The sequence below is a fragment of the Hypomesus nipponensis genome, chromosome 9 (genome assembly GCF_054491055.1).
Source record: "Hypomesus nipponensis isolate SF chromosome 9, ASM5449105v1, whole genome shotgun sequence".
NCBI classification, from domain to species: Eukaryota; Metazoa; Chordata; class Actinopteri; order Osmeriformes; family Osmeridae; genus Hypomesus; species Hypomesus nipponensis.
This window is the reverse complement of record NC_140369.1, coordinates 16,766,527-16,791,551: the sequence shown is the minus strand read 5'-3', so window position 1 is coordinate 16,791,551 and position 25,025 is coordinate 16,766,527. Positions and strand designations below refer to the sequence as shown.

General features: G+C 46.0%; 5 protein-coding genes across 9 annotated transcripts; 2 read left to right on the top strand and 3 right to left on the bottom strand.

Annotated features, from left to right (window-relative positions):
* Positions 1–1,501: 1,501 nt before the first annotated feature.
* On the top strand, positions 1,502–5,707 carry tsen2 (TSEN2 tRNA splicing endonuclease subunit). Of its 4 annotated transcripts, XR_014766725.1 has the most exons (12): positions 1,502–1,790; positions 1,912–1,978; positions 2,071–2,110; positions 2,212–2,746; positions 2,911–2,988; positions 3,692–3,742; positions 3,876–4,014; positions 4,753–4,789; positions 4,868–4,979; positions 5,108–5,250; positions 5,355–5,444; positions 5,549–5,653. XR_014766725.1 is itself a non-coding variant. In XM_084706265.1 (11 exons), the coding sequence occupies exons 1-11, from the start codon at positions 1,602–1,604 to the stop codon at positions 5,606–5,608; spliced, it is 1,398 nt and encodes a 465-aa protein (XP_084562391.1). In that variant the 5' UTR covers positions 1,502–1,601; the 3' UTR covers positions 5,609–5,707. The 4 variants fall into 4 exon arrangements, 1 of the variants encoding a protein (XP_084562391.1); XR_014766727.1 differs by lacking the exon at positions 4,753–4,789; XM_084706265.1 differs by lacking the exon at positions 5,108–5,250 and having other exon boundaries at positions 5,549–5,707.
* Positions 5,708–6,146: 439 nt separating this feature from the next.
* On the bottom strand, positions 6,147–7,352 carry mkrn2os.2 (MKRN2 opposite strand, tandem duplicate 2). The gene is made up of 4 exons (XM_084706267.1): positions 7,150–7,352; positions 6,996–7,045; positions 6,687–6,855; positions 6,147–6,405 (listed from the first exon to the last, which is right to left on the bottom strand). Exons 1-4 carry the CDS (start codon positions 7,350–7,352, stop codon positions 6,147–6,149), a joined length of 681 nt encoding a protein of 226 aa, XP_084562393.1.
* A 550-nt stretch (positions 7,353–7,902) lies between these two features.
* Positions 7,903–9,227, bottom strand: mkrn2os.1 (MKRN2 opposite strand, tandem duplicate 1). The gene is made up of 4 exons (XM_084705580.1): positions 8,769–9,227; positions 8,618–8,664; positions 8,360–8,522; positions 7,903–8,278 (listed from the first exon to the last, which is right to left on the bottom strand). The coding sequence occupies exons 1-4, from the start codon at positions 9,023–9,025 to the stop codon at positions 8,071–8,073; spliced, it is 675 nt and encodes a 224-aa protein (XP_084561706.1). The 5' UTR covers positions 9,026–9,227; the 3' UTR covers positions 7,903–8,070.
* A 5-nt stretch (positions 9,228–9,232) lies between these two features.
* On the top strand, positions 9,233–15,012 carry mkrn2 (makorin, ring finger protein, 2). The gene is made up of 8 exons (XM_084705578.1): positions 9,233–9,367; positions 9,942–10,070; positions 10,255–10,409; positions 11,070–11,407; positions 11,610–11,824; positions 12,090–12,200; positions 12,801–12,945; positions 13,079–15,012. Exons 1-8 carry the CDS (start codon positions 9,342–9,344, stop codon positions 13,238–13,240), a joined length of 1,281 nt encoding a protein of 426 aa, XP_084561704.1. The 5' UTR covers positions 9,233–9,341; the 3' UTR covers positions 13,241–15,012.
* A 77-nt stretch (positions 15,013–15,089) lies between these two features.
* On the bottom strand, positions 15,090–24,751 carry raf1b (Raf-1 proto-oncogene, serine/threonine kinase b). Of its 2 annotated transcripts, XM_084705576.1 has the most exons (18): positions 24,569–24,751; positions 22,090–22,316; positions 21,855–21,967; positions 21,593–21,695; positions 21,347–21,504; positions 20,982–21,074; positions 20,252–20,405; positions 19,541–19,651; positions 19,033–19,057; positions 18,748–18,851; positions 18,522–18,639; positions 18,286–18,370; positions 18,008–18,184; positions 17,781–17,827; positions 17,554–17,672; positions 17,277–17,408; positions 16,545–16,679; positions 15,090–16,228 (listed from the first exon to the last, which is right to left on the bottom strand). In XM_084705576.1, the coding sequence occupies exons 2-18, from the start codon at positions 22,291–22,293 to the stop codon at positions 16,091–16,093; spliced, it is 2,016 nt and encodes a 671-aa protein (XP_084561702.1). In that variant the 5' UTR covers positions 22,294–22,316; positions 24,569–24,751; the 3' UTR covers positions 15,090–16,090. The 2 variants fall into 2 exon arrangements, with proteins under 2 accessions (XP_084561702.1, XP_084561703.1); XM_084705577.1 differs by lacking the exon at positions 19,541–19,651 and having other exon boundaries at positions 24,569–24,749.
* Positions 24,752–25,025: the final 274 nt, after the last annotated feature.

Genomic DNA, 25,025 nt, shown 5'->3' with positions numbered 1-25,025 from the left:
ACCTTGGGAGGAGCAATTCAGTGAGGGATCCCCTCCACCAGAGACGGTTGGTGAAAGAGAGGTGCAGAACACCCTAAAATTCTGTCCCTATAAATTTGAGCCCTATAACCCCTAGAATGAATGTAAAATCTCATTCTGGTGACCAGACACATCTGTTACAGCATTTCCAACTGTCCATGTTTCTGTGACTTTGGGGTTTGCTCACCTGCACCTGCACCAGAAAAGAAAATAGTTAACACATAATTTCATTCACTTTTCATTGTCATTGAATGTATTTATTTATTGATTTGATCAACAGTGAGCAGCAATGTCTCTGATTTCTGACTTGTTCTCCCCTAATTTTTGCTGTAGAGGTGACTTTTCGCACATGTAATCTATTACACAGGGAAATTACTTCACAAATCTATTTCACAGATCCTTGAAGCTACACTTGGTCATAAATAAATGTAAAAAATGAGAAATAGTTGTCCCAATTATTGTCAGAACTTCTTTGATTTCCTTCAGCTCTTGACGGTGGTTTTACAAATGACGACAAGGACGCAGGCCTGCTTCACCGACGGAAAGTGGCTGGAACAAGATTGCGGGAACATAATTGGCTGGACCGTAGCAGCACTGATACAAACATTAGAAATTGACATTGCAGTGACACTTAGCTGTCTGTGTTTCTGAACAACTCTCTGTGGGCCCCATTACCTTACACAAAATGTTTATGAAAGACAAACCCTTTCTTTTTTCACTGAAAAAGCCTACCTAATGTACCTTTTAAAAAGAAAATAAATGTTGTGACCTCAATTTCACAGGCCTTTCTGATTTACAGCTACCAAATGTCACTGCCTTTCAAAATACTATTACATATAATTTCTATAGTCTATATTCAAATTCTTTACAACCAATGTTAACATTTTTATGACATTTTTATTAACATATTTATTAACAATTAAAATACTTATGACAGCATCTTTAAAGACTTTTATCCCACTAACCCATGGTCTTTAAACAGCATACCATGGCAGTGAGACAGCAGAATATTTGTAAGTAGACCTTATTGCTAAAGAAAATCTTTGTCTGGGATGACTCACAGACGCATGGTGTTCTGAAGTGACGTCCAGGTCGTTTCCAGAGTTTGGCTGAAGTTGCATAATATTAAATATATTCAGTTTGTTGCTATCTTTCCATATACCCAGTTTCAGTGTGTTGCCCATTATGTCCCGCAGTTGAAAAAAAAACCTGCTTTAACATTAGCACATACCACCCCCTACTGGATGGTACGCAGAAAGTAGGCAGTAGTGTCTCTGTTTAATGATAGGAAGGAAAGCTGCATTAACAGTATAGTTAAATGCAATGAATATAGTATATTTTGCACCAAGATTGTCGAAAGTATCTTTTACATTTCAAGTGGATGGAAAAGTGAAAAATTGACGAGTGTATGATAAAGTTGGACGGAAATGGAACACTAGTTAAATGTTGGTTTCCATTCGGAAGTATTAAATTGTCACCCCCATCCCTTAACGTGCGTTTCAGTAGCTATGACAAGCATGTTAAGCTTTCAGTAGATTCACCTGCTGTATGGATTTCCAAATGTCCTAAGGGTACGCGCTGAAATGTCGGAAGCAGTGTTTCAAGCACCGAAACGCCGTGCCAGAGTGTACGAAGCGTACGAAGCTCCGTTCCCCGTACTATTGACAGCAGAGGATGCAAAACTACCGGTGGATCTGGTCTACAGGGCAGAGATAGTGAATAAGAATGTTATAGTCAGGGATCCAGATCACATCCAGGCTTTGTATGGCAAGGTATGCTGCATCTCAGCGCTTCTTCTTCAAGGGTGTTTTGACCAGGTCGTCTTTAGAAAGACTATTGTCGTCGCCACTGTTGTCTTCCATGTGATGCCATAACAGGTTCTCTGTGCTCCAGGGTTACTTTGGTAAAGGGATGCTGTCCAGAGCCAGGCCAGATTACTGCATCTCTAATACGTGGGAAAGTACGTGGTACATCTGTCACAAACTTTCATATGTTTTTGCCATGGTAAATGTATTAGAAATGATCAATACTAATATCTGTTCTATTTTGTAGAGCTTGGTGACCGTCATCTACCGGTCATCTCTCTATCTAAGTAAGTACCTATTTGACATTAACAATGCAGCAGCGACATATTGACAGTATAATCTTATGCAGCAATGAGTCTGCTGTCATGACATACATTCTGCTTCCCAGATATCAACAGCGTCTGAGCTGGGTACGGGATGGCCTTCTTGGCCAGGGATTGGACCAGGACACTGTCAGTCAAACACTACAAAAGTTCTCCGGGCAAGTACAGATTGTAGACAGAGAGATGACTGGAGTTGAGAATGGACATAATGATGGTGAGAGCCCACACAGCCCTACCAGTGAAGGAGTGGAGAGGGCAGGAGGAATAGACCTGGTAGATACCTCCCAGGAGGCTGAGCTAGATGGTCATGTCCCCCAGGCCAAGAAGCCAAGGAGGCAGGGAGACTCCAGGTTTGACCCCCTAGCAAAACTCTATCCAGAGGAGCCAGAGCAGGTGGACCAGCAGGTCCTATCTAAGGTCAAGTGTGCCAGGCATGACGACTGGATTATTCACTGTGGCTGTCGGCTGGAGGAGAGCCATCTAAAGGCAGAGGCCCAGACCAGAGAAAACTCGCAGAGAGACTATCCAGGCCATGAGTATGTGCTTGTGGAGGAGGAGGATGAGGAGGAGGAGGAAGAACAGAAGAAGGAAATGGGAGAGGCAAGTTCAAGTTTGGGCTACTTTCATTTTAGATTCTGTATATCTGTGGGTGTGTATTTCTGCAGAAAGTTAGTTGTCGACATATCTAATTATACTGTCAGTCACTGCTGAACGTATTGTCAAGCTAAATGTGAGCTAATGTGTTTTCTATCATCTTCATTTAGAGAGAAAGACCATTAAGGCACGTATGCCGAATTAACCCTTTCACACTGATAGAATATCTACAGCTGAGCTTAGAAGAGGTAAGAAAATGAATCAAGTCAAAAGAATATGATGCAATGACTCCTGAACAGCAGCAACAATATGAATAAATGTCTCTTTAATGACTTTATTTTACTGTCATTTGAGGGAGTGTAGAGTTCTCAATTACAGGCTTATTTTCACAGCTGGCTCTGACAAGCTGTATCAGAAGCCAATGAAAATAACCGAGCGAGCGAGCTGTGATCGTGGCACGGAGCATTCCTCCTGTGTCCTCTCTGTCCTCGGGAGCACCGAAGCTCCTGTTAACACAACCCTCCCTGCTGGAGCGGTGCGCGGACTGAAACATAGGCTCCCATGGCGGGAATGTCATCAACCATCAGTTCTTGCTCAACTCATTGGGGGATAATCAAGGGATCAGACTTGACAACTCCAAATGGATAGATGGGTGTTATTGTTTTCGTGTCGAGGCGTTTTCTTTTGTGGCTCGCCGCCTCCCACGCGAAATGTGTTCCTGAGGTAAATTCATGCTGAATTGGTCTCGGAGAGCTCTGCTGTTTCAACTCGCCCCCGTAGTCCCGTAAGCAAACCTTGACAGGAGCCCTGTTGGGGCCTCCTAAATGAGAAGAAGTGTAAAGCCTTTTGCCCGTAATGGAACACTCCAGTTGTGTTTTTCTAAACAATCCTTTTAGAACACAAATATTTGTCAATTCTCTCTCCCCCCCCCCCCCCCCCCCCCCCCCCCAGACATTTTTCTTGGTCTATGCGTTGGGGTGCCTTTCAGTTCACTACGATGAGGTAAGAACTTCTGTATGTAAGCTTTAAGCTGCCTCTTGAACATCTATTGCTATTATTTAACCACCCATGTCGAATGTTAGGAACAGCAACGTTTGTCTTTCTCTCTTTTTTCCTTTTTTTTTTTTTTTTTAAGGAGCCATTGTCGATTTGCCAGCTTTGGGAAATGTTCAGTTCTATTCAGCCCCATTTTGAGACAACGTACATGGCCTACCACTATTTCCGTAGTAAAGGCTGGGTCCCCAAGCCTGGAGTCAAATACGGGTCAGACTTCAGTAAGTATCAGCGATACCTTTAAAACCTGAACTATTCAAGTAAAACATACCTGATTCAGTAGTGGATACTGCATAATCTGCCTCTGACAGCATACCAACAACCATGTACACCATGTGTTAGCAAGCAACCGCAAGCACACGTTTGTCTGTAATAATAATGATGTGAAAGGCAGAGTAGGCTGCAGGTTGATGTCAGTCAGGGTTTTGTTCCCAGAGAGCACTGAAAACCTCAAGATCAGATGTGAGCATTTTACCAAATAATTGTTAGTCTGACTCTTGGATGTAACGCCATGTTGAGCTGGCACTCTGTTTCGAAGTGGCTTTTACGTCCATTACCATTTTTCTAGGTCAAGGTAAAAAGGCTTTGAACAGTGAATTTTTAGGCATTGAACCAAATGTAATCTCGGTGTAACTCAAACCCCAAAGTTCAAGGAGGGTTAATCAGATGGGAGAATGCTGGCTGTGACTCAGCCAACAGCAGACTCACAGGAGACAAGACTCATATGATCCCTGTCTGCCACAAACGGAATCAATCGCAGATTTTCCAGAAGGTTTAAGTAACACCTTACCTTTTTCATTGAATTATTCAGGCCCACTAAGCTTTGCTTTCCTTGCCCTCCTTGGCATGCGTCCTTGTACGCCATATGAATGTCCAAGGAAGCAAATGTTACTCCTAGCCAGCAAGAGCTCAGACTGTTTAGTATGTCACACTGTGCTTCTGCTCCTTCCAACATGCAGTGCTCTACAGAAAAGGACCTCCTTTCTACCATGCAAGGTTAGTATGAGTGTAAGTACAGTATTCCAATTCAAAAGCCATTGTGCTTTTTCCTGCTCATTCTTTTTGAATTGGTAGTTACTCAGTGGTGGTGGAGAGGGTAGCTGAGTCATTCCAAGATGCACCACTGCGACCCTTCAACTGGAGGTCACTGGCAGCCCTCAGCAGAATCACCGGCAATGTCTCCAAGGTAACCGCTTCTGTATCTACGGCGACAGCACATCACTGGGCCGGACCTCGACAACAGATGATTTATATAGGATGGTTGGTCATTAAACATATGGCCCTACAAATATAAACATGGCCATGTTTGGTCAGGGAGTCAGGTGGCTGAGCGGTTAGGGAATCGGGCAAGTAATCTGAAGGTTGCCAATTCGATTCCCGGCCATGCAAAATGAAGTTGGGTCCTTGGGCAAGGCACTTCACCCTACTTGCCTCGGGGGAATATCCCTGTACTTACTGTAAGTCGCTGTCTATAAGAGCGTCTGCTTAATGACTCAATGTAAATGTTTGGACTGACCCCAACTGAATGGAAGGAAGGTAAACCGTTTTGTGTGTCATTCAGGAGCTGATGTTTTGTTACGTCATCTATCCAGAGGACATGACAAAGGAAGACCTGCGTTCTCCAGAGTGCGTGCGCAGGGTCAGAGTTCAGGTGGGAAAGATACATGCATGCTCACCGAGCAGTGACAATACAACACAGGACTTTGTCATAGGACCTGCTAACAGACTTTCTCCCCTCTTCTTTCTCATCGTTAGGAAGTCATTGTAAGCAGGTGGATATCGTCACGAGAACGCACAGAGCAAGATGACATTTGATTTGAATTTAGTTTGGGATTTGACACTTTCTGATTTTTTTTTTTTTTTTTGCTCCTGTATGTGTATGCATTGATTGTCTTGAAGATTCTCAATAACTTATATTAGTTTGCGCTTGCGATTTTTCCATCACATTTTCTGTGAAAATACAAATAAACATGTTTTGCACATGGGTAAAATTGATGTATTTGCACAGACAAAAATATCAGAAGTCACAGTTAATTCAAGTTGTTTGATAGACTTGCGTAAGGGAATAGCCTCTGAAACATGAATAATTAGCAATCCAATCCAATGCAGGAAGGAAAGAAGGAAGGGAACCAGAGTTCTCTGTCACAACAACACATACAACACACACACACACACACCTGTGAAGGCACACGTATGTGGCTGCTTCTACACACACACTAACACTTGAGACCAGGCCATCCAAACAGCTTACATGTTTTTCCATCCAAACTTTATAATCACAGACAAATCGTTTCACTCAATGACCATTTAGATACGTAAACAGCACTGCCATTTAACAGCATGGATTTGTCCTTTAAGTCTTTGTTTTCCCATCTTTCTCTTCCTCACTACAATCTTCATCTGTTTCTTTCCGGGGGCTGTCTACTATGTAGAAATGGTTCTTGGTGATTTCCCGACACAGAGTAGTGTACTTTGATGCCCTTTTTATCCTAGGCAACACAAAGCTCTGTGTGAACGCGTCCTTTGTGAGGGGCTGTTTTCCCTGAGTGCCCAGGACGCAGTTTAGAAACATCAGAGTGTAGTTATAGCAGTTGTGGGTTTCTTCATCAAACCTGCAGAGTCAACAGGAAGACATTTTTATGGATATTTGGGAGAACATTTGTGAAGAAGATTTTAAATAAGCTGTAAGTTGGTAAGCTTTAAATGAATGAAAAATGGGGGATAGGTTTGGCTGAGGGGTTAGAGCTTTTGAATGCAAATCAAGATGTCACAGGTTCAAAATCCCCCTTTATGTTGTTTTGTATCAAAGTGTCTGCTAATTCAACCTATTATTTATAGTTAATACTTACTGAATGACTACTTACTGAATAAATACTTTCCCCTAGCAACTCACCGTTGCCATAGTGTATCCCACATTGGTGCTTGGGAGAACTTGTCAAGGTACTGGTTCCACTGGTCAATGAGGTTGTACATGTCAGGCTGGACCAGAGGAATGCTGAGGCACTTCTCCCATCCTTGGCAATCCTTTCGAACCCCTGTCTTTGTGTAGTTGTAGACCACTCCTGCATGAAACCAACTGTCACTATGGTGTGGCCACTTAAACAGGGTTTAAAATGTATTGCATCTGAACTGTTAGACTTTAAATTGCATTCATTAATTAACCATGTTTCTTGTAGTTTGAGTAAAGATGGCAAATACCTACCATTGGTATCAGTGATCCCCGTGTGCAAATCTGACCCTCCATCGAAGTAGCTGAGTAAAGAGGAAAATGAGGTGAAATGACTGGACGTCTTCCCTACTTGAGATTTGATCATGTTAAGCTGTCCCAACAACATGCAGCACACAATGCTTGTTACCTGGATGGGTTTTCCTGGGCGGGCGCCACGAGGAAGGAGCAGGGTGTTTTGTGTCCGTTGGAGAAGGGGTTGGGTATGCTGATAGGAGCCTCCTCCAGCCTCCTGCCACTGAAGCTGGTGCCACATTCAGGGCATTCTTCTGGGACGAACAGGCAGAAGATGTCCTTGTGGCAGTGGCTGAATTTGATCACACTTTTCTCCATTGATGGGGAACACGGAGCTCCTGCTGTTTCCTCTGCTGCCACGGGCTGTCGTGTGGCTTCATACCAACGGCAGTTGGATAGAGTTCCTACTGTTCTGTGACGTTCACACGGGCTACTCATCTGTCACAGAATGGGAGCCTAGCACCAACCGACTGTATCAGATTGCACATGGTCAAACCGTCCTCTTTTCAATCGTTGCCCAATTTTTTTCGACTCCTTTTCTTGACCGTTTCAGAGAGCGTCCTCGCCTGTAAAGAACCTGCTGCCATGTCACACCGGGCCACAGAGCCACGTTTTTGTGGAATTCACAACTTTGTGTATACTGGAGAATACAGTCCATTTAGAATAGGACTTTGGATGAGCTCGGGTTACTTCTAAGCAATACTTAGCATTTTGAAGTGCTACTGTGCAACTGTATCACTGAAACAATTAGCCATAGGTCAAATTACATAACAATGGACAGTACATTGTCCAATGCTGACAGTTGTGCACATGCAACATTAGACTTTAAAGTAGTGTGATGAAAACAATGACTCAGTGAAAAGTCTGTTTGATTTTATTATTTTTTCTCTTGTGAACAAAAACATAGTGGTAAAGTGGCAACAAGCTGTACATTTTCAAGATTGTCTCTTATAAAGAGTTTCTATGGTGTAATTCCTTGTTGCAAACAAGAAACAATTTCACATCTGTTATATTAACTGCACTCAATTTAAGCATCTTATTTGTCAGCAATGTAAAAGCCATGCAGAGAAATCTCTTTGTAGACTCTGAGATATTTAGAGACCGTCTTAATGTGAGGAAGGACATGTTGCCCGGTAAAGACATCTCTGCTCACGCAGTCTTTGCCCTCAATCCGCCTCATGTGGTTGATGAAGGCCAAAACAAAGCCATAACAGCAAGAGGCGAACTCCCTCTCCTCATGAAACCTGTTTAAAAACACAAATCTGTGTCAGTTTGATTTGTTAGTTCTGCTGATGAACATTATAGAGGATGAAAGTGTATAGAACCTGTGAGGGGACCACACGGGAAGTAAGGAGAATTTCTCGAGCTCGCTGTCCCACTGCATTCCAAAGAAGTCCTCTCCAGGTGCTACTAGTGGCACAGATATGCACTGCTCCCACCCATGGTCATCTCTCTGCATACCCGACAAAGTGTAGTTGTAGACCACACCTGGAGAAGACATATCAAGGTACTTGACGAAATGTAATAGATGCTGATTATAATAATACATCGTTTTATTTACATAACCTACTTTCTGAGATTACCTTTTGAGTTTGTAATGCCAACATGCAGTTCGGAGTCATTGCATTCACTATAGGACGAAAAAATACAGATAACCACATTAGAGGTAATAAAAACAATACAAAACCACAGATCATGTCATTTTGACTTCAAGTCAGCATTTACATGGTTCACCTAATGAACATTGGTCCTTGTTGAGAGCCGATGACAAAAGCGCGTGAAGCCTTGTGTCCGTTGCTGAATGGACATGGAACAATAACAGGTGCATCGAGGAGGCCAAATCTCATTGTGGAGAGACAAAGTGGGCATCGTGGAGGTTCGCTTATTAGCGTATTGTCATCAGGCGTGGGCATCTGATGTAAATTATTTTGGCAGACAAAACTAAAAATATATCGATCGCAATGACTAAATTTCAAGACAGTGTTTTCCATCTTACCGGAAAATGCAGGTGTGCATACGGCGCCGTGACAGGTGTTTAAAGGCGGAGTCAAATGCTAAATTACTTGGCTTTAAAATGATCATAATGTGTGAAATATTTTAATCGTAAATCATTCGTTTATTTCCATATTATCAAGCACATAGTAATTGTAGCAGCAATCCTGGAAATTATTATTTGCCAACAGGCTTCTTACTCGGAACAATTTGTCAGTCGAACCTGGGAGTTCTTAGGTACCATTTCAGCTTGGACCCAAACGTGACAACAGGAACAAATAGATACTGTTGCGCCAATGTTATTTTGGGTTGAAAATGACCACGAAGCAAGTCACCTGCAGGTAGATTTTATTTTACTTTACCTATCATAATTCCGTTTCTAGAACCAGATTTTGCAAGCCAAGAGTTAGCTAGCGAACCCGCTACCTAGCTAGCGTCTGTGTTTTTGTAAGTCTTGAATTGCTAGCTGCACATTTGCATTGCACTTGGTGCATGGCCATTACATTACTCATTAGCTAGCTATATCTAGCGGCTCGGTACTATACTGTACTCTACCTTCTACTCTAACTTTCGAGCAATTTCGGTTGTGGTGTTAGCTGGTTAGCTGATGTAAGATAGCATTGTGATCAGCCTGAGTAGCTAATGTGTTTAGGGCCATACGTTTTGGAGTGAACATTGGTAGCTACGGCTAGCTAACTTAGCTTGAAAGCTACCTAGCTAGTCATTCCAATTTCTTTCGCAAAACGTAGCTAGCTAACTAGCTAGGCTACCGCGTTACAATACCTCGATAGCAAACTCGCATCTACCAGATCCAATTCATTTGTATAAGTTGCTGCATTTGGCTTTGGTATTAGCTTACCTTCTAGGAAGCTAACTCAAATGAATTGCTGTGCCCATTTATCACTTGTATTTCAGATATTTCTTACATGGAGTATGCAGAGAAGGGAACAGGTGCATGTTCTCTCATGACTTGACTACAAGTAAACCGTCAACCATCTGCAAGTTCTATCAGAGAGGCGTGTGTGCCTATGGAGAACGTTGCAGGTAAGAGAGAACAGCACCAACTGCATGTTTCAGATTTTTTCTTAACGCTCATTGTAATAATTTAGCTCATTTATTAACTGCACTTTTCAGTCCTCTAAAGATTGGTTTAAGTGTAAACCTTATGTTACAACCAAACCTGATCTACTCACAACACGCCACGGGTTGTGGTTGATGTTTGTTCTAGGTATGACCACATCAAGCCCTCTGGAGGGAGAGGGGGAGGTGTCCCTGCTGACCCGCCCAGCAGAAGCCCTGGTGTTGGGGCCTTTGTTCCTGGGGCAGGCCCTCCAGCAGCCACTGGGAGACACGGCAAGAAACCCCTAGTCCTGAGAGATAGAGGTAAGCTTGTTAAAGGTTGCTTCAATGTTGCATCCAAAAGCAAATGGGAAAGCATGAATGTAGTTCAGCATTGTTGGGCAGATTTTTTTTATGTTGGCTACATGAAGCTTGGGTCTTTGTGAGGTCAATAGGTCCCACTATGCCCCACTGAGAGTGAATATAGACATGGAAGGCACTTGGGGCCCAGACCCTTAGGAGACCGTAGGGACGCAAAACATGCACAAATAGAGGCTTACATGAGTAACGACTTGTTCACCTTTTTGTATGTTCTACTGTATCAGTCTACTGATCTCTGAGACCATTTAAGGATCAACCCTTTTCCAATTGTCGTGCCTCCTTCTGGCCTGCCTTCTGACAGATATCCATCCTATCAAGCATTTGTAGTTTAAAACAATTGGGTTCATAGTTCTGAATCATGGTACTTTTAGATACATTACAATCTAGACCTAGTTCAGATCATTGGAGCTGTGCCTTGAATTTTTATTACAGTATGGTGTTAGCCACTAGGAGGTGTCATTGTCATATATGTACAGTACATTGAGTTGCATTTGCATCCAGTGTTCCATCTTACCTATAATGATCCTTAATCCGATTTCTTTTTTAAATAGGCAAAACTGTTTCTTCTTTCCTAAACAATTCTCCCCTTATGTCCTCTTGCAGCGCTTGGATGTGACAGCCGCATGCTGCCGTATGGAGGAGAGAGTGCAGAGGTGGTGCCCGAGGCGGAGTGCTGGGACTACCAAGACCCCACCAGCCAGGCTAAGCCCCAGACCTACCTCGAGGCCATGCGCACTGGGCTGGAGTGCTCCGCCACCGCCGGCCCCGGGCCCTACCCCGACATGCTCCCCCAGCCGCAGCCCCAGCTGTGCCCCTACGCTGCGGCAGGCCAGTGCCACTACGGCAGCAGCTGTCCTTACCTGCACGGCGACATGTGTGACATCTGCAGGCTCCAGGTGCTGCACCCCCACGACCCGGAGCAGAGGAAAGCCCACGAGAAGGTTCGAGTCCCTGCAACACCCGTTAACGCCAAGCATCAGGGGAAATGGAACTAGGATGGAATGGATCTAGTGACCTTAACCAAACCATTTTGTCCTGCAAGTCGAATATACATTGTATGTGTGTGTATATACACACACACACTATTAATACATTGAAACAATAAACACAACCTGTCTCGTTTTCTGCCCCCCCCCCCCCTAGATGTGTATGCTGGCGTTCGAGAGCGACATGGAGAAAGCGTTTGCGGCGCAGCACAGCCAGGACAAGGTGTGCAGCATCTGCATGGAGGTGGTGTACGAGAAGGCGGCGCCCTCCGAGCGGCGCTTCGGCATCCTGTCCAGCTGCTGCCACACCTACTGCCTCAGCTGCATCCGCCAGTGGCGCTGCGCCAAGCAGTTTGAGAACAAGATCATCAAGTACGGCTTTGAGCTGCCCGTTTGGGAAATGGGAGTAGATGGATGTGTAGTTAGGACTGTTGACTCATTCATAAAAAATAAAAATAAAAAAAATCTGTTTGTGGTTAAGTCTGTTGGATCGTTGACTCATTTAAAAGAAATCCGTTTGTGGTCATGTCTGTTCATGGAGAGAGACCGTGCACTGTGTGGGAGTACTGTACCTCGTAGAGGAGTTAGTCCGTTAACTCGGTTACCTAACGGCTCCTCCCCCCCTGTCTGTGTCCAGGTCATGCCCCGAGTGCAGAGTGGTATCGGAGTTTGTCATCCCCAGCGTGTACTGGGTGGAAGACCAGGACGAGAAGAACAGACTCATCGAGGAGTTCAAGTCTGGAGTCAGGTCAGACCAGCGGCCCACCCGGGCGTCCCACCCTCTAGAGTTCTGTTCCTGCTCGGTGGTTACGCGCAGTGCAGCAGCTCCTCTCGTCGGACTGCCGCCGTCTCGTCCTAATATAACGCCTCACATAAGTCATTCGCCAGATGATGTGAAAATGTGCATGACGGTGGCCCGACGCACCATTGGACCGGAGGTGACGGTGGCAGTCGTGTGCTGAGGGAGGGCTGTTGTCCTGTAGGTGGTCATGTAGAGCCAGCAGAAATAGACAGGGAAAGGTCAGCAGCTGGGACTCTAAACTGTAGATGGTGGAGAGACATGGTAATCCATAATCCAACATACACACACACACACACACACACAAGGAAAGATACACACACAAACACTTGCGTGCGCAGACACACACACACACTGACCATCGTCCTGTGAGAAGTTAAAGGGATTATACGAACCCCTTCATGTTGTGATAGAAAATTCTTGCGATGTATATCAGGCTTAGCGGCCTCACCGGCGTCAAATCGAGTGTCGACGTCCAGGAAAGATGACACAGCATGCTTCATGGGAGGAATCCTAGTGTGACGTGTCTCGTCTTCCCTCCTCACGCAGCAAGAAGCCCTGCAAGTACTTTGACCAGGGCCGGGGCACCTGTCCGTTCGGAGGGAAATGCTTCTACATGCACGCCTACCCTGACGGCACGCGCGCTGAGCCCGACAAACCTCGCAAACAGCTCGGCTCCGAGGGGAACGTGCGGGTAAGGGGTCGTCACCCGTCACATTGCACTCGATACTGGCAGGCCAGCTCGGTCGATGGCCGCGTCAGCCTCGCGGAACAGCCGTTGAGGCGGCGCGCGAGTGTGAAACGTTCTCTCTTTTTTCCGTGTGTAGTTCCTGAACAACGTGCGCCTGTGGGACTTCATCGAGGAGCGGGAGCACCGGGCCGTGCCGCATCCGCAGCACGACGACGAGGTGAGCGAGCTGAGGGAACTCTTCATGCAGATGTCCGGACCGGGGGACGAGAGCGGGGTCCCGCCCCCCGCCCCTCACTGAACCAGCCCCGCCCACTCCCACCACGCCATCCCCCAGCCCCACCCAGGGCTGGTAACCTGGTCTCTGATGTCTCATGTTAAACTGCATACAACACTGGACAATAATAATAATAAAAAAAAACATATTCTCCCTGACTGGTATAGTGACAATAGGAAATATTATTTCAGTAAAAAAAAGGAAAAAAGCTTCATCTCCCTGTAAAGAAATGGTGTGAGCTCATGAGGCCTTCTGAGAGTTGTTCAGCAACATAGTCAGCTTAGTGCCAGTGTAATGTCAATTTAAACAAATGTTGAGCAGTCAGCTGCTTTCCAGCCAGTCATGTTACAGAAATCCTGTTCCAGCCAATTGCGTTTGGCGAGGCAGGCCTTCCTCGGCTTCATTTGTAAAAACCACTGTCAAACTGAGGACAGCGTGCAAGTTCAGACAAGAATTGTGGGCGCTTTCTCTCATATTTGGATTAATTTGACTAGTCCCCTTGATGAAGCTGGTAATTAAGTTGTTGGTCAGTTGATTTGGTAACCCAGTTGAAGTTTGTGCGCGTTTGCATGAAGGTGGCGTATTCGGCAGCGCAGGCAATAGTAATAGTGTAGTGCCTGTTGCCGGCTTGCGAGATCCAGGACATGTCCGCAACATGTTTATATACGATTCATAGACCTTTTGTTTGTTTCTTCAAATAGCTCATCTAAACATCGTCACACGCGGCACTGCATGTCCTTGGGTCATGACTAAGACACCTACCGACTTGCAACTTCATGCAGTGCCCGGTTCTCAAGAGAGCCAGATATAACCCCCACACAGATTCCTGGAATTATAGTTGGATAATGGTACCTATTGTAGCTTTAAGCCTTTCTTGTCAGATGGTTGGTTTGAGGTTTCTTTCCTCACCCCCCCCCCCCCCCCCCAATGGCATTTTTACTGTGTGGTTGTTGTGAGAGGAAAAATGGTCAATCTGTACATAGACGTATCCACAAATGGTTCTGTTAGAGAGCTCCTATATTTTCCTGAGACGCTTTAGATAACGTTTTGTCAAGAGTGGAAGTCTTTTTCAGCATGGGTTTGGGATCTTAGAAACACGACTGCTGCTTTGTGGAGCAGGTCCAGATGTGGCTGTTCAGACAAAGCTTAAGCAAGTTCTGGATTCAATTGCACTTTCAGTGGAAATGTTCTGTTGAAACTCATTCTATTCTAGGAGTTGGCTTAACCTCGGTCTGCAACCCTAACCCTATTGTGTACTGTATATTCAACAACACAGAATGAAGGAAAGGTGACCAGTGTCATGCACCCAAATCTATCTCAGACCATTTATTTCTATGAAACATGAAATTCTGCTGTGTTTTAGAAAAGTTACATTTTTGTTGTAACTAGTTCCTTATATGAACTGTCAAGTATATAACTGTTTATGGCTGCTCACTTGAGATTTAGTGACAAAGTGACTTTTATTCTTTAATGGTATGAAATCATGCTGACCTGATCCCACATTTTATGTGAGTCAATAAAAAAAGAGTAACTGCCAGAATGTCAACGAATGATATCATTAGTGTATTATATGAACTGTCTTGTTGAGTGACACTGGAAAGACTAGACAATAGCAGTGAGTTTGGTGTCTAAATATATTATGCTAAAAATGTTTCAAATAATGTATAACCTATAAATCATCCATGCGAATGTTGATTTATAATTATCCACCTTCATTTCAGTATTAATTATTTCTTTGTTTATTCAATTCCAAAATGAGTCCATTCACACAATAAATAAAAGGTTTGACAACACCATTGAGTTTCATAGCCTCTTTTCTATCAGGTATGACTTCACTTGATTTTATGTATCTTTTCAATTAAGTCAGTCACGATAGTATTTAGCTTTATTTTATTAAAATATGAATAAACATTTTGTTTTCAGGTGTAAGCTTATTCAAGTACAATTATAACCCTCAGAGGCAAACCATTTCCTAAATATATGAAAATCCCTAATCATTGTAGACGTGAGTCTTCTGGCACTCCCAATCTCTATCTGGTTGTAACAGACTGGCAATTACCTCATTATTAAAACCACAAAGTACTACCCTGTTTGACCTCAGTTTCACCATCATTCTTGGATCCAAGCAGGCAAGTAACAATCCCTATATACCTGCTTGTCAAGCTGTGTAATAAGTACTCATTTAAAATCAGTTTGAATGGTCATACATTTCATGGTGGAATTCACACCAGTGAGACGACAAGAATAATCGCAATGGCAAAGTGTCTCCCAGTCCTGTAGGTTTTCAAACACCAGTGCCCCAGACACCATTCAGCACATGTGGTGAACATTCAGTGAATGTGGGGGAATCGGGGGGGAAAGTCTGGTCACTTTTAGCACAAATCACTCCCAAGACAAAAATAGAGTGCAACTACACTTCATACAATATCTGTGAAGTCTCTCTCTCTCCTCCTGCTCCACCTCCTCCAGGGCAGTCTCTCTCTCCTGCTCCACCTCCTCCAGGGCAGTCTCTCTCCTTCTCCGCCTCCTCCAGGGCAGTCTCTCTCTCCTGCTCCACCTCCTCCAGGGCAGTCTCTCTCCTCCTGCTCCGCCTCCTCGGGGGCAGTCTCTCTCCTCCTGCTCCACCTCCTCCAAGGCAGTCTCTCTCTCCTGCTCCGCCTCCTCCGGGGCAGTCTCTCCTGCTCCACCTACTCCGGTGCAGTCTCTATCTCTCCTCCTGCTCCACCTCCTCCGGGGCAGTCTCTCTCCCTCTCCTCTTCACTTGCATTCGGTTGGCAACGGGTGGCTGAGCGTGCGTCCAGTTACCGCCTGACGTGAGGCAGGCACGTGGTAGAATCAAAGTCGGGTTCGATTGCGCCGCTCGTCGGCGAACCCCTAGAAAACGGGCAGCCTGGAGGTCAGGGTGCAGGTGGCGATGTCGGCAGTGTGAGTGGCTCTGTGCAGCGAGGGCTCCGACGCGCTGCGGTTGATCTTGGGGAGCGCGTGCTGCAGGAGCTCGATGGAGGACAGGACCTGGGGGGGGGGGGGGGGGAACACAGAGCCAAAACAGAGGGTTCCGCTCGAGTGAAAACGTAAACACAACCTTCGGCCCCTTAACGTCTAATCGCTCCCGCTCGACTGCTTGATCGCCGTTTCATACCGTCTACACACCTGATTCAAACGACTGGGTTGTTATCAAGCTCTGTGGAAGCCTGATAACGACCTTTCATTTGAATCAGGTGTGCTGGATCAGGGAAACGGCTCAAATGTACAGGACAGCGGTCCCTGAGGACCAGGGTTCGACACCCCTGTGCTATGGGCAGGAAGAGGAGGAGCTGTGGCCAGTTACCTGAGGGAAAAGGGGTCGGTCGTCTTTGGACTTCTTGATGCAGTCGGCCACCAGCCTCTTCATGGCCTTGGGGCAGCTTTTATACAGCTTGCTGAGGTCAGGTGACAGATAGCCTCTGCCCACCATGTAGATGATCTGGGGAGAGAGTCAGTGGGGGTCAGTCACATGACGAACCAGAACCTCAGAGTTTTCTAGAGCGCACCGTAATAGCCAGACCAGCCAGTAGCTATGTAATGTTATATAGTTTCTACCCGTTCCTCCATTTAGATTTATGACATTCAAATCTCCTTAGTTATATATACAAAGAAAGAAAATGGAAGCCAACCGTCTGGAACGTTCTGTGGTATCAGACCATATATATATATATCTTGTGTTGAGACTGCAGCGTGACCATCGCAGAGCCTGGCCACATCATGGGAAGCGAGCCACACTGCTGATGAGAGCCTTACTACAAACCCTGAAAAACCTCTGGCAGGGTGCTTTTTTTTTTTTTTAAGCTTTGTTTTTTTACTCAAATGTGTCTCAATGAGCTTTCCTACCATTTCTGTCTTCACCTGAAGTTTCATGATGGTACCAGTTGAGCGGTTCAGCTTACCAACTCTGAACCCCTGAGTTCATTGGTACTGATAGCGCTGGCTCTTATCCACGTTCGTATTTTGCATAGATACCACCTCAAGTGCGTGAACCGATGTCTCTTCTACAGTGGGTCTGAGAAGCGTGTGCTGTATTTACCTGGTCTCTGCTGGCTATCATGGAGTAGGGCAGCTCTCCCGTCATCAGCTCGTAGAGCACGATGCCATAAGAGTAGACGTCAGACTGGAAGCTGTACGGGTTGTTGTCCTGCATCCGGATCACCTCGGGAGACTTGACACAGACAGAAGAGACCCCCCGAGCCGCTGACTATGACCATCGCGTCAATAAAGTCAAGTCCCTATGTTCAGGGTCTTGGTGTACGAAGCGATGATTTTTCACGTTCAGTGAAAGCGTGGAAGGGACATGTCGAGCTCACCATCCAGAGTATAGATCCTGAGGGTTGTTCCACCTGGTGGGATCCGCTCCACCTGGCCTTCACCGTAGCCAGGCCGAAGTCCCCGATTTTCACAGTCAAACCCTCGTGGAGAAAGATGTCTAAAAGCAAAGTCAAGGGGAGATCGGTGTGGAGTTGCTATTCAAAAGGGTGTTACGTATGAGTGTTTGGTAAGTGTGAACTACATCCATCTCTCTTGCAAAGGATACTGTTGGATTTCATGTCCCGGTGAATGATATTCTTAGCGTGTAAATAACTGCAAGAGATAAGGGGAAGGTGACAGTTGATACACACAATGACATTTGTCATTTCTGGTCTATATGCAGATCCTGAGCCATGGAGAAAGGCTTATGTCTGGGAAAGTAACTGACAGAAGCCTGGCTTAGTCAGTAAACTGGATTCATGGAAAAGGCCCCAGGCGGAACAAGACGCTTACTCCATGCCCTGAGCAGTCTGCCTGGCAACGTCGATGAGCTGGAACATCTGGAGGTTGGTCTCCTGAACATGGAGGTGGTTGTAGAGGCTGCTTCCGTCGCACCACTGGGTCACGATGGCCAGGTTGTCTTTGGTCATGTAGCCCATGAACAACAGGATGTTGACGTGTCTGGTCTTCCTGTCGCGCGGGAGGAAAACGGAGATGGAGCCGTGTTCTCTGCACCGCACAAAGCGGACCTTTCCCTATTTGCTTTGGTGTGGCACCGGCCCTCGTCTTACCTGAGGACGGCCACCTCGTTGCGGAAGGCCTGGAACTGTTCCGGAGTCGGATCAGTTACCTTAAGGATCTTCACTGCCACGTCCCCTGTGAACGAGATTCCCAGTGAAAGATCGAGGAGATGCTGAATGCGGCCAGGAGTCTTTAACGAGTCGAGCAGGAAAGCGCTTTCAAAGTCACAGAGTCAACACAGGGTTTGTGGAACAAAAGGTTTATAAACATGGTCACTAATACTCACCATGCCACTTCCCTTTGTAGACAGTTCCAAAGGACCCTGAGCCAATTCTAGAATGTAGCACCACCTCGCTGGCCTCAATCTCCCAGTAGTAACTCGAGTCTCTTTTGTCTCTGGGGCGCTGGGGGTCAACAGACTTCTATAAATGGCTTGATACATACCCAATAGAACTGAAATGAAAATGTCAAAGATCAAGGAGTTTGTGCTGTGTGTGATCTCGAAATCCTACGATTCTGTTTTTCTCCTGAGCGTTGGAGGACGTGGCTCTCTCCCTGTGCATGGGGGTTGGGACTTTCAGCTGAGACCAGCCTGGACTTAGGTCTGGGGGGCTCTCTGAAAGAGAAAAACACTGCTTGCTATACTTATCCATTCCCATCTATACGTCTCATCACAACACCTAGTTCTAAATGGCCAGGGAGTCATGCATTCTCCATGTGAAATACACTTAACTTGGCGAATAGGTATCAAGATAGGAACTGTGAAAACAAAATACAGGTACAACTAGATTCCTTACCAGATTCGTGACTTCTTAAGGCATCCTAAACAAAAAAAGGGAAAAGAGAGATGTTTGCATTTTTTCTAACATCCCGCATACAACATTTCTCTAGATCTTCTGACAAAAAGTTTGAAGGAATGCCAATTTTGCTAGCCACAACAGTAATCTGGGGTTAGTGGGTGATTACTCACACCCCTGCAATCCTTTCTACCCCTAAGAGCGATGAGTGGCAGATAATCTGAAATCATCCTGGAATGGAGTTGTGTTGCAAGTCATCAGCCTTGCTTACAAGCAGGTGGAGACGGCCATTTTACAGTAAACATTTTAGCCCATGGTGACAGGGTAAAAGCAGTCCTTTGATAGGCTGATAGGAGTCATACGCATATCAAAATAACCCTTGGTCGTGAAGCAATGAGGAGGTACAAGGAGGTACAAACTGGGCCAGGGTATCATTACATCAAGGTAGCCATGAAAGCAGTTATCCTGAGTCTGTGACTAAGCCAGGCTAGAGATTGTTACTTCTAACCTTTTCTCTGGTGGCGTCATTTAAAGGGCTGGAGAAGCGAACAGTACCTACTCTCCTCTTCAGGCCAAGCCTTCGGCAGCAGGAGCTGGCAGTGGGAGGCAGGCTATCTAGCTACACCCCATGACACCACAACAGAGTAGGGAGGTGAAGAAAAGGAGGAACAGACAGTACAAAAACAAAAAAAGACAGGGAGGAGAACTACTTGGGCGACTAGTACACCCAATACAATTATCGAATCATTAACAACATAGCAGAACAGAGGGGAGGAAGAAAGGGGAGGGGGGAGGCAGGACATGCCCGAGAGAAGCTGAAAGGCCCTGCCAGTTTAATGTTTACAACCTAGTGAGGTCAGCAGACACAGTAGTTAGTGTCTCACACACTGGAGATCCGTCAGGTGTAAAAATAGCCAGATCTGCTTTCATGTTACGGCTATTTTGAGTTTGCATAAGAGAGCTGCAGAATGACACAGTGTGGGGGGGGGGAGGAATGACTGAGCAGCTAGATCCGACGGGGAGAAGGAATCCCACCAGAACGTTCCGCTGAGCAGTTCACTGCTGCTTTACCTACTGCCCATTAAGCTTCCCCGGGCTGCATCAACATCAACAACAACAAAAATCCACACATGGCACGGCAAACCGGATCTCAAAACGAGCTCGAACGCTGCCGAGCTGCGTTTGGCCCGGCCGTTGGCCGCAGGCGTCTGCCATTTACCTCGTACATGCTGGTATCCAGCGGCAGGGCGGTGCTGACCATGTGGACGTTAGGGGTGGAGGTGGACCTCTGTCTGGGGGAGAGGGCTCCATCAGGGGGCGGACATGGGGCGATGTAGTTGAAGGCGTGAGGTGTGGAGTGTCTGTGATAGGAGCTGAGGGAGACAGAAGGGAATGAACAACACTGATCCGGTCACGTTGCCTTCCTTGACGTACACTTTCCAGTTGGGTCGACCACATCCTTTGTGTCTAAGCTTGCTTGCCGAAATGTACGGTTTGTATTGCAGAAGCCTGTGTTGTAAAACGGAGAGAACGTCACGAGTTTGGAGCCAAACTTTGCAGTGTCCACCGAGGGTAAAGTGCTCCCCTCTCTGGAGTAGTCTGTTGTTTGAGGAGCACACCCCTGAGAAATACTACATGTCTGTGCTGCTGCCGTCCAAAGCCCCCGTGATTGGCTGGCTGGTCTGTTGTTGTGGCCATCTGTTGATCTGCCACAGGAACAACCCACATGGAGAAGTACTCTCCGTTCCAGAGTTAACCCTCTCTTAAGACACCTGACCGACAATCGCATAGACTGCCACGATAGTTACTTAGCATGCCTTCGGACCTCCCTTAGCATAGTGCTGGTACAACAAAAGATGTTGACGGAATATGGAGAAGCACAAGGCTCATTTATCTTTCATGAGATACTCGACTGCGAGAGTGCAGTCGGCACAGTGAGGGTACAGTACCTGACAGGAAACCTGGAGAGAGAGTCGCGCATGCGCCGTGACGTGAGGGGAGGAAGAGAAGGAGCACCACTTTCACCAGGGCTTGGGAACAGGCTGGGGGGGGGGGGGGGGGAGAGAAGATCACATCAGACGGGACATAGCCCTTGCTGAAAATAGCAAGATGAAAATCCACCACCCGCAAGTTTGCCTCAGGGCCCGGCCATAGGTCGCTCACGTTATCAAAGAATGGCCCTTTTGTTCTAAGCCCTGCCCGCCCATTTTTTGTTCTCTCATTGATAAGAATGATAAGTATCAGGACAGCAGAGGTAAGAGTCTGTATGCAAATCCGTTCAGACAATGCAGAAGTGGTGCGCAGACGGACTCACAGAAGCTGACGGATGTTGCTCCAGTCCACACACATGGTGGGGACCTTGGTGCTGCAGTGCTCGTGGAATTTGTAGCCGCACGTTTGGCAACGGAAACCGTTCAAGAGAAACTTCTGGCATATGTCACAGAAAGCCAGCTTCAGAAACGTTTTCCGTACCTGCAACGACACCATCTATTCCATTATCACAGTCACATGAGTATATGGTCAACAACAACAACAAAAAAACAGTTTCTGGAGCACTCACAAAGTTATGCGTAGTCAGAGGAACATGGTCCAACACTTCCACCAGAAGCTCTTCCCCGATCAGTGACACAGCATCTGTGTTCCAATCCATTCTAGATTTTCTGCTACAGGACACAGGAGGTGACAGAGAAAGTCAAATGTGGTCAAAGCTTAGGAGACAAACATTAAAATACCAGTTCAAGAGTGTGCTGTGCAAACAACTGTCCTAATAACTCGTCGACCGCATCCTCAGGTTAAGGCGGCAACACCATCTCCAGGCTTACCTTCTCTGACCAGGATGGAGCCTAAAGACAGCGCAGCACTCGGGCTGAAGGCCCCGCACCTTCAGGGCTTTGATTAGGCAGTTGTGCAGAGTCATACCTGGCCGAGCGTTCACCTGGGGGGAAACAGGCACCACGTTCATTTCCCCTTGACGTGGCACCAAAACACTGACCGTGACATTCGGGAGGACAACGCGCTCATCCGGGGGTTGAAATGTCCTTCCTCGGACCAGCTTACCACGGTGCGTTGCTTGTTAGGCAGGTAAACCCGGATGGTGCTGCTCGTCTTCGAGGCGTCCGGGATCTTCCCGTCCTCCGATGAGCGCCGCTGATATGGGAAGCCTTTCATGATGGTGGGGGACAGGCCAGCGTCATCAAACACAGAGTCCTTCAATCCAAAGCCATTGCTGAGCGTCTTCCAGGCACCTTGAATGTGCTCCATTGGAACATGCGAGCTTCAATGATCTTGGAAGATACATAAAAAACGAAACATATTTTCAACATTTCCTTTCAACTCTGGCTAGGTTCACCGAGTGAGGCCAACACCTAAGGGCAAGTTAAAGGGGAAGGACTGCAACTGTAGGGTTACCCTGACTACTGCGGAACATTTACATGAGGTGGAGCACAGTCAGGCAGCTGCGTGACAGACCAAGTTGGTCACCAGCGTATATTGAGGCTAGGGTTAGTAGATCTGGAGTCAGTGGGGGTCAGACTGGCCCGGGAAAAGTGCTGGCTCTCATGTTATCACAGCTGTGTTGAGGCCTAACATCAATTCTTAGCACAGCACAACAAAGTCCACAGCAGTGCTGTGTGATCACACAGCACGACACAGTCCACAGCAGTGCTGTGGGATCACACAGCACGACACAGTCCACAGCAGTGCTGTGGGATCACACAGCACGACACAGTCCACAGCAGTGCTGTGGGATCACACAGCACGACACAGTCCACAGCAGTGCTGTGGGATCACACAGCACGACACAGTCCACAGCAGTGCTGTGTGATCACACAGCACGACACAGTCCACAGCAGTGCTGTGTGATCACAGAGGCTGGGAGTGGGAGGTTTCTCTTGTCAAAACCTGACGTTCAGGTCTGTGGACTTGTAAAGGGCACAGCTAATCACACAAGTGATCGTTTGCGCACTCGGCGTGCAAAGAGAATGAGGAATGACATTCTTTGAATACAGTCATGTCATACCATTTGCTGAGGGTAGGTACACACTAAATGTGTGGCGGTTCAAATCAGTCTTTATTCAGTGCACGTTATGCAAGTTCAACTCTGGGCTGAGCTGTCCTGCCCCAGCCTAGTAACATACCCACCACATTTTCTGGATAGCACTGGAAAAAGCTATTTGACGTCCTACACTTGTCTAAGTTGGAATGCTTGTGCAAGAAAGTTTGAAAATCATAAATCTCTATCCATTTCAATGCATTGACAGTCTTTATGGCATGTCCCCCACCCTCCTACTGAACTGTGCTGCCGAAATACTTATTATTGCCATGACTTGCAAAAGTTTAGCTGGTAACACAAGTGCTCACCCTGAGTTCAGGATGCAAACCAGCTCAGCAACTCTTTCTGACAGCATGAGATACAGGCAATATGCCAATGCTTTACTCTGCAATGTTAGCTCAACTTCCTCACTGGTGTGAGCAACAAGGCCTGAAGAAAACCTCTTGTCTCATATGGAGTTAGGTCAAAAACTAAAAACGGACTTGAATCACCCTTTTTTTCCAGCTAAAAACACGAAAGGAGTATGGTTGAACCTTTGTTATGCAGGTTATTTAAATACACTCTGCGCTTAATGCGCTGAAATACTAATTGACTCCAATAAAACTCTATAGAGCACAGATGCATGCATTTAAAATGAATGGGCAAATGTTTTAACTAGATTTTTAGGCTACTTGTATGAGTTAATACCACGCAAACTCGACATTTAGGTGTGACCAACATAGTTATGAGGAAATTGCTGAGGTATATGAGGTTCTTTTCTAATGGTGGCTATTGCAACTTACCTAAATATCGCCATCCGCGAGTTTGCTTACAGAGTAAATACCCCCATAACATCATCTCAATGTCGACCCGCAAGCAAACATGGCCATGACTCTTAATGTCAAGAAGACTACAAAAAACGGAGCTAAGTGCTGGTCAACCCCGAGGACAAACTGTAACCTGACTGCATGACAGAACCGATTTACAAAAGGACCATTAGATGCTGTTTAGGGGATTATGATTATGATGAATGATCCAGGATCTATCCCTCAAATCGTACTTATAACAATCACCGTAGACATGATTAAACCTTAAAAGTCCGAAACTTCAAGCTATTACCTAAACGAATTGCGTTTCACTTCGTTTCTGAGCATGTAGGCTATGTTGCACGCTCAATGTGTTATTGTACACCTTGAACACCCAGCTAGCTGCTAATCATTAAATCATAAAACTGGTTTGAATAAAGCGTTGTTCAATAAACTTTAGCAAAGGACGTTGTTTACAAACACACAAATGAGTCAAAGATTGTTGCAAGACCCCTGGAGTGTTGTGAGCCTAGCCTACAACAGGCTACTAAACTCAAAAAGACAATGCGCACGAGTCAAATTAAACAAAGCAAGTTTGTTACTGGGATTCCCCATATAATCTTAATTGTTGTCCGCAACTCCTTGTGACAATTAAATGTTTGAAAACCACAACATGCATCCGAAACTGTATCCTACTCACCAAAGAAAGTTAGGAGATTGTACTCCGCCATGGCTATCACTGTAGAAGAAGTAGCGCGTTGGTTAGTGACATCATCATTGGAAATACACACCAGAAAAGCAGCGGCGTCCCGTTTTCCGTTGCCAAGGGAATGTCACGAAAAAGATATTCAGCGGGGTAGTCTAGCTACTTCTTGTACCATTTAAAACTTTTAAGTCTAGTAAGCGGTTCGTCACAAACGGTGCATGCAAGGGCAATAATTGTTCATATGAAGGCTACCTATTACATTACCAACCCAACATGACACCGAAAACCTGTTACACATAGGCGATAGGCCTACCTTGTGCATAGTGCATACGTAAGCAATAAAACTCACTTGCGTGGCAACTTGCGTTATAACTCACTTGCGCCGCAACTTGTATACTCGCACACTTTCCGCCAGATAGCCTACCTAGGCCTATATTTCCTTGTTTATTCC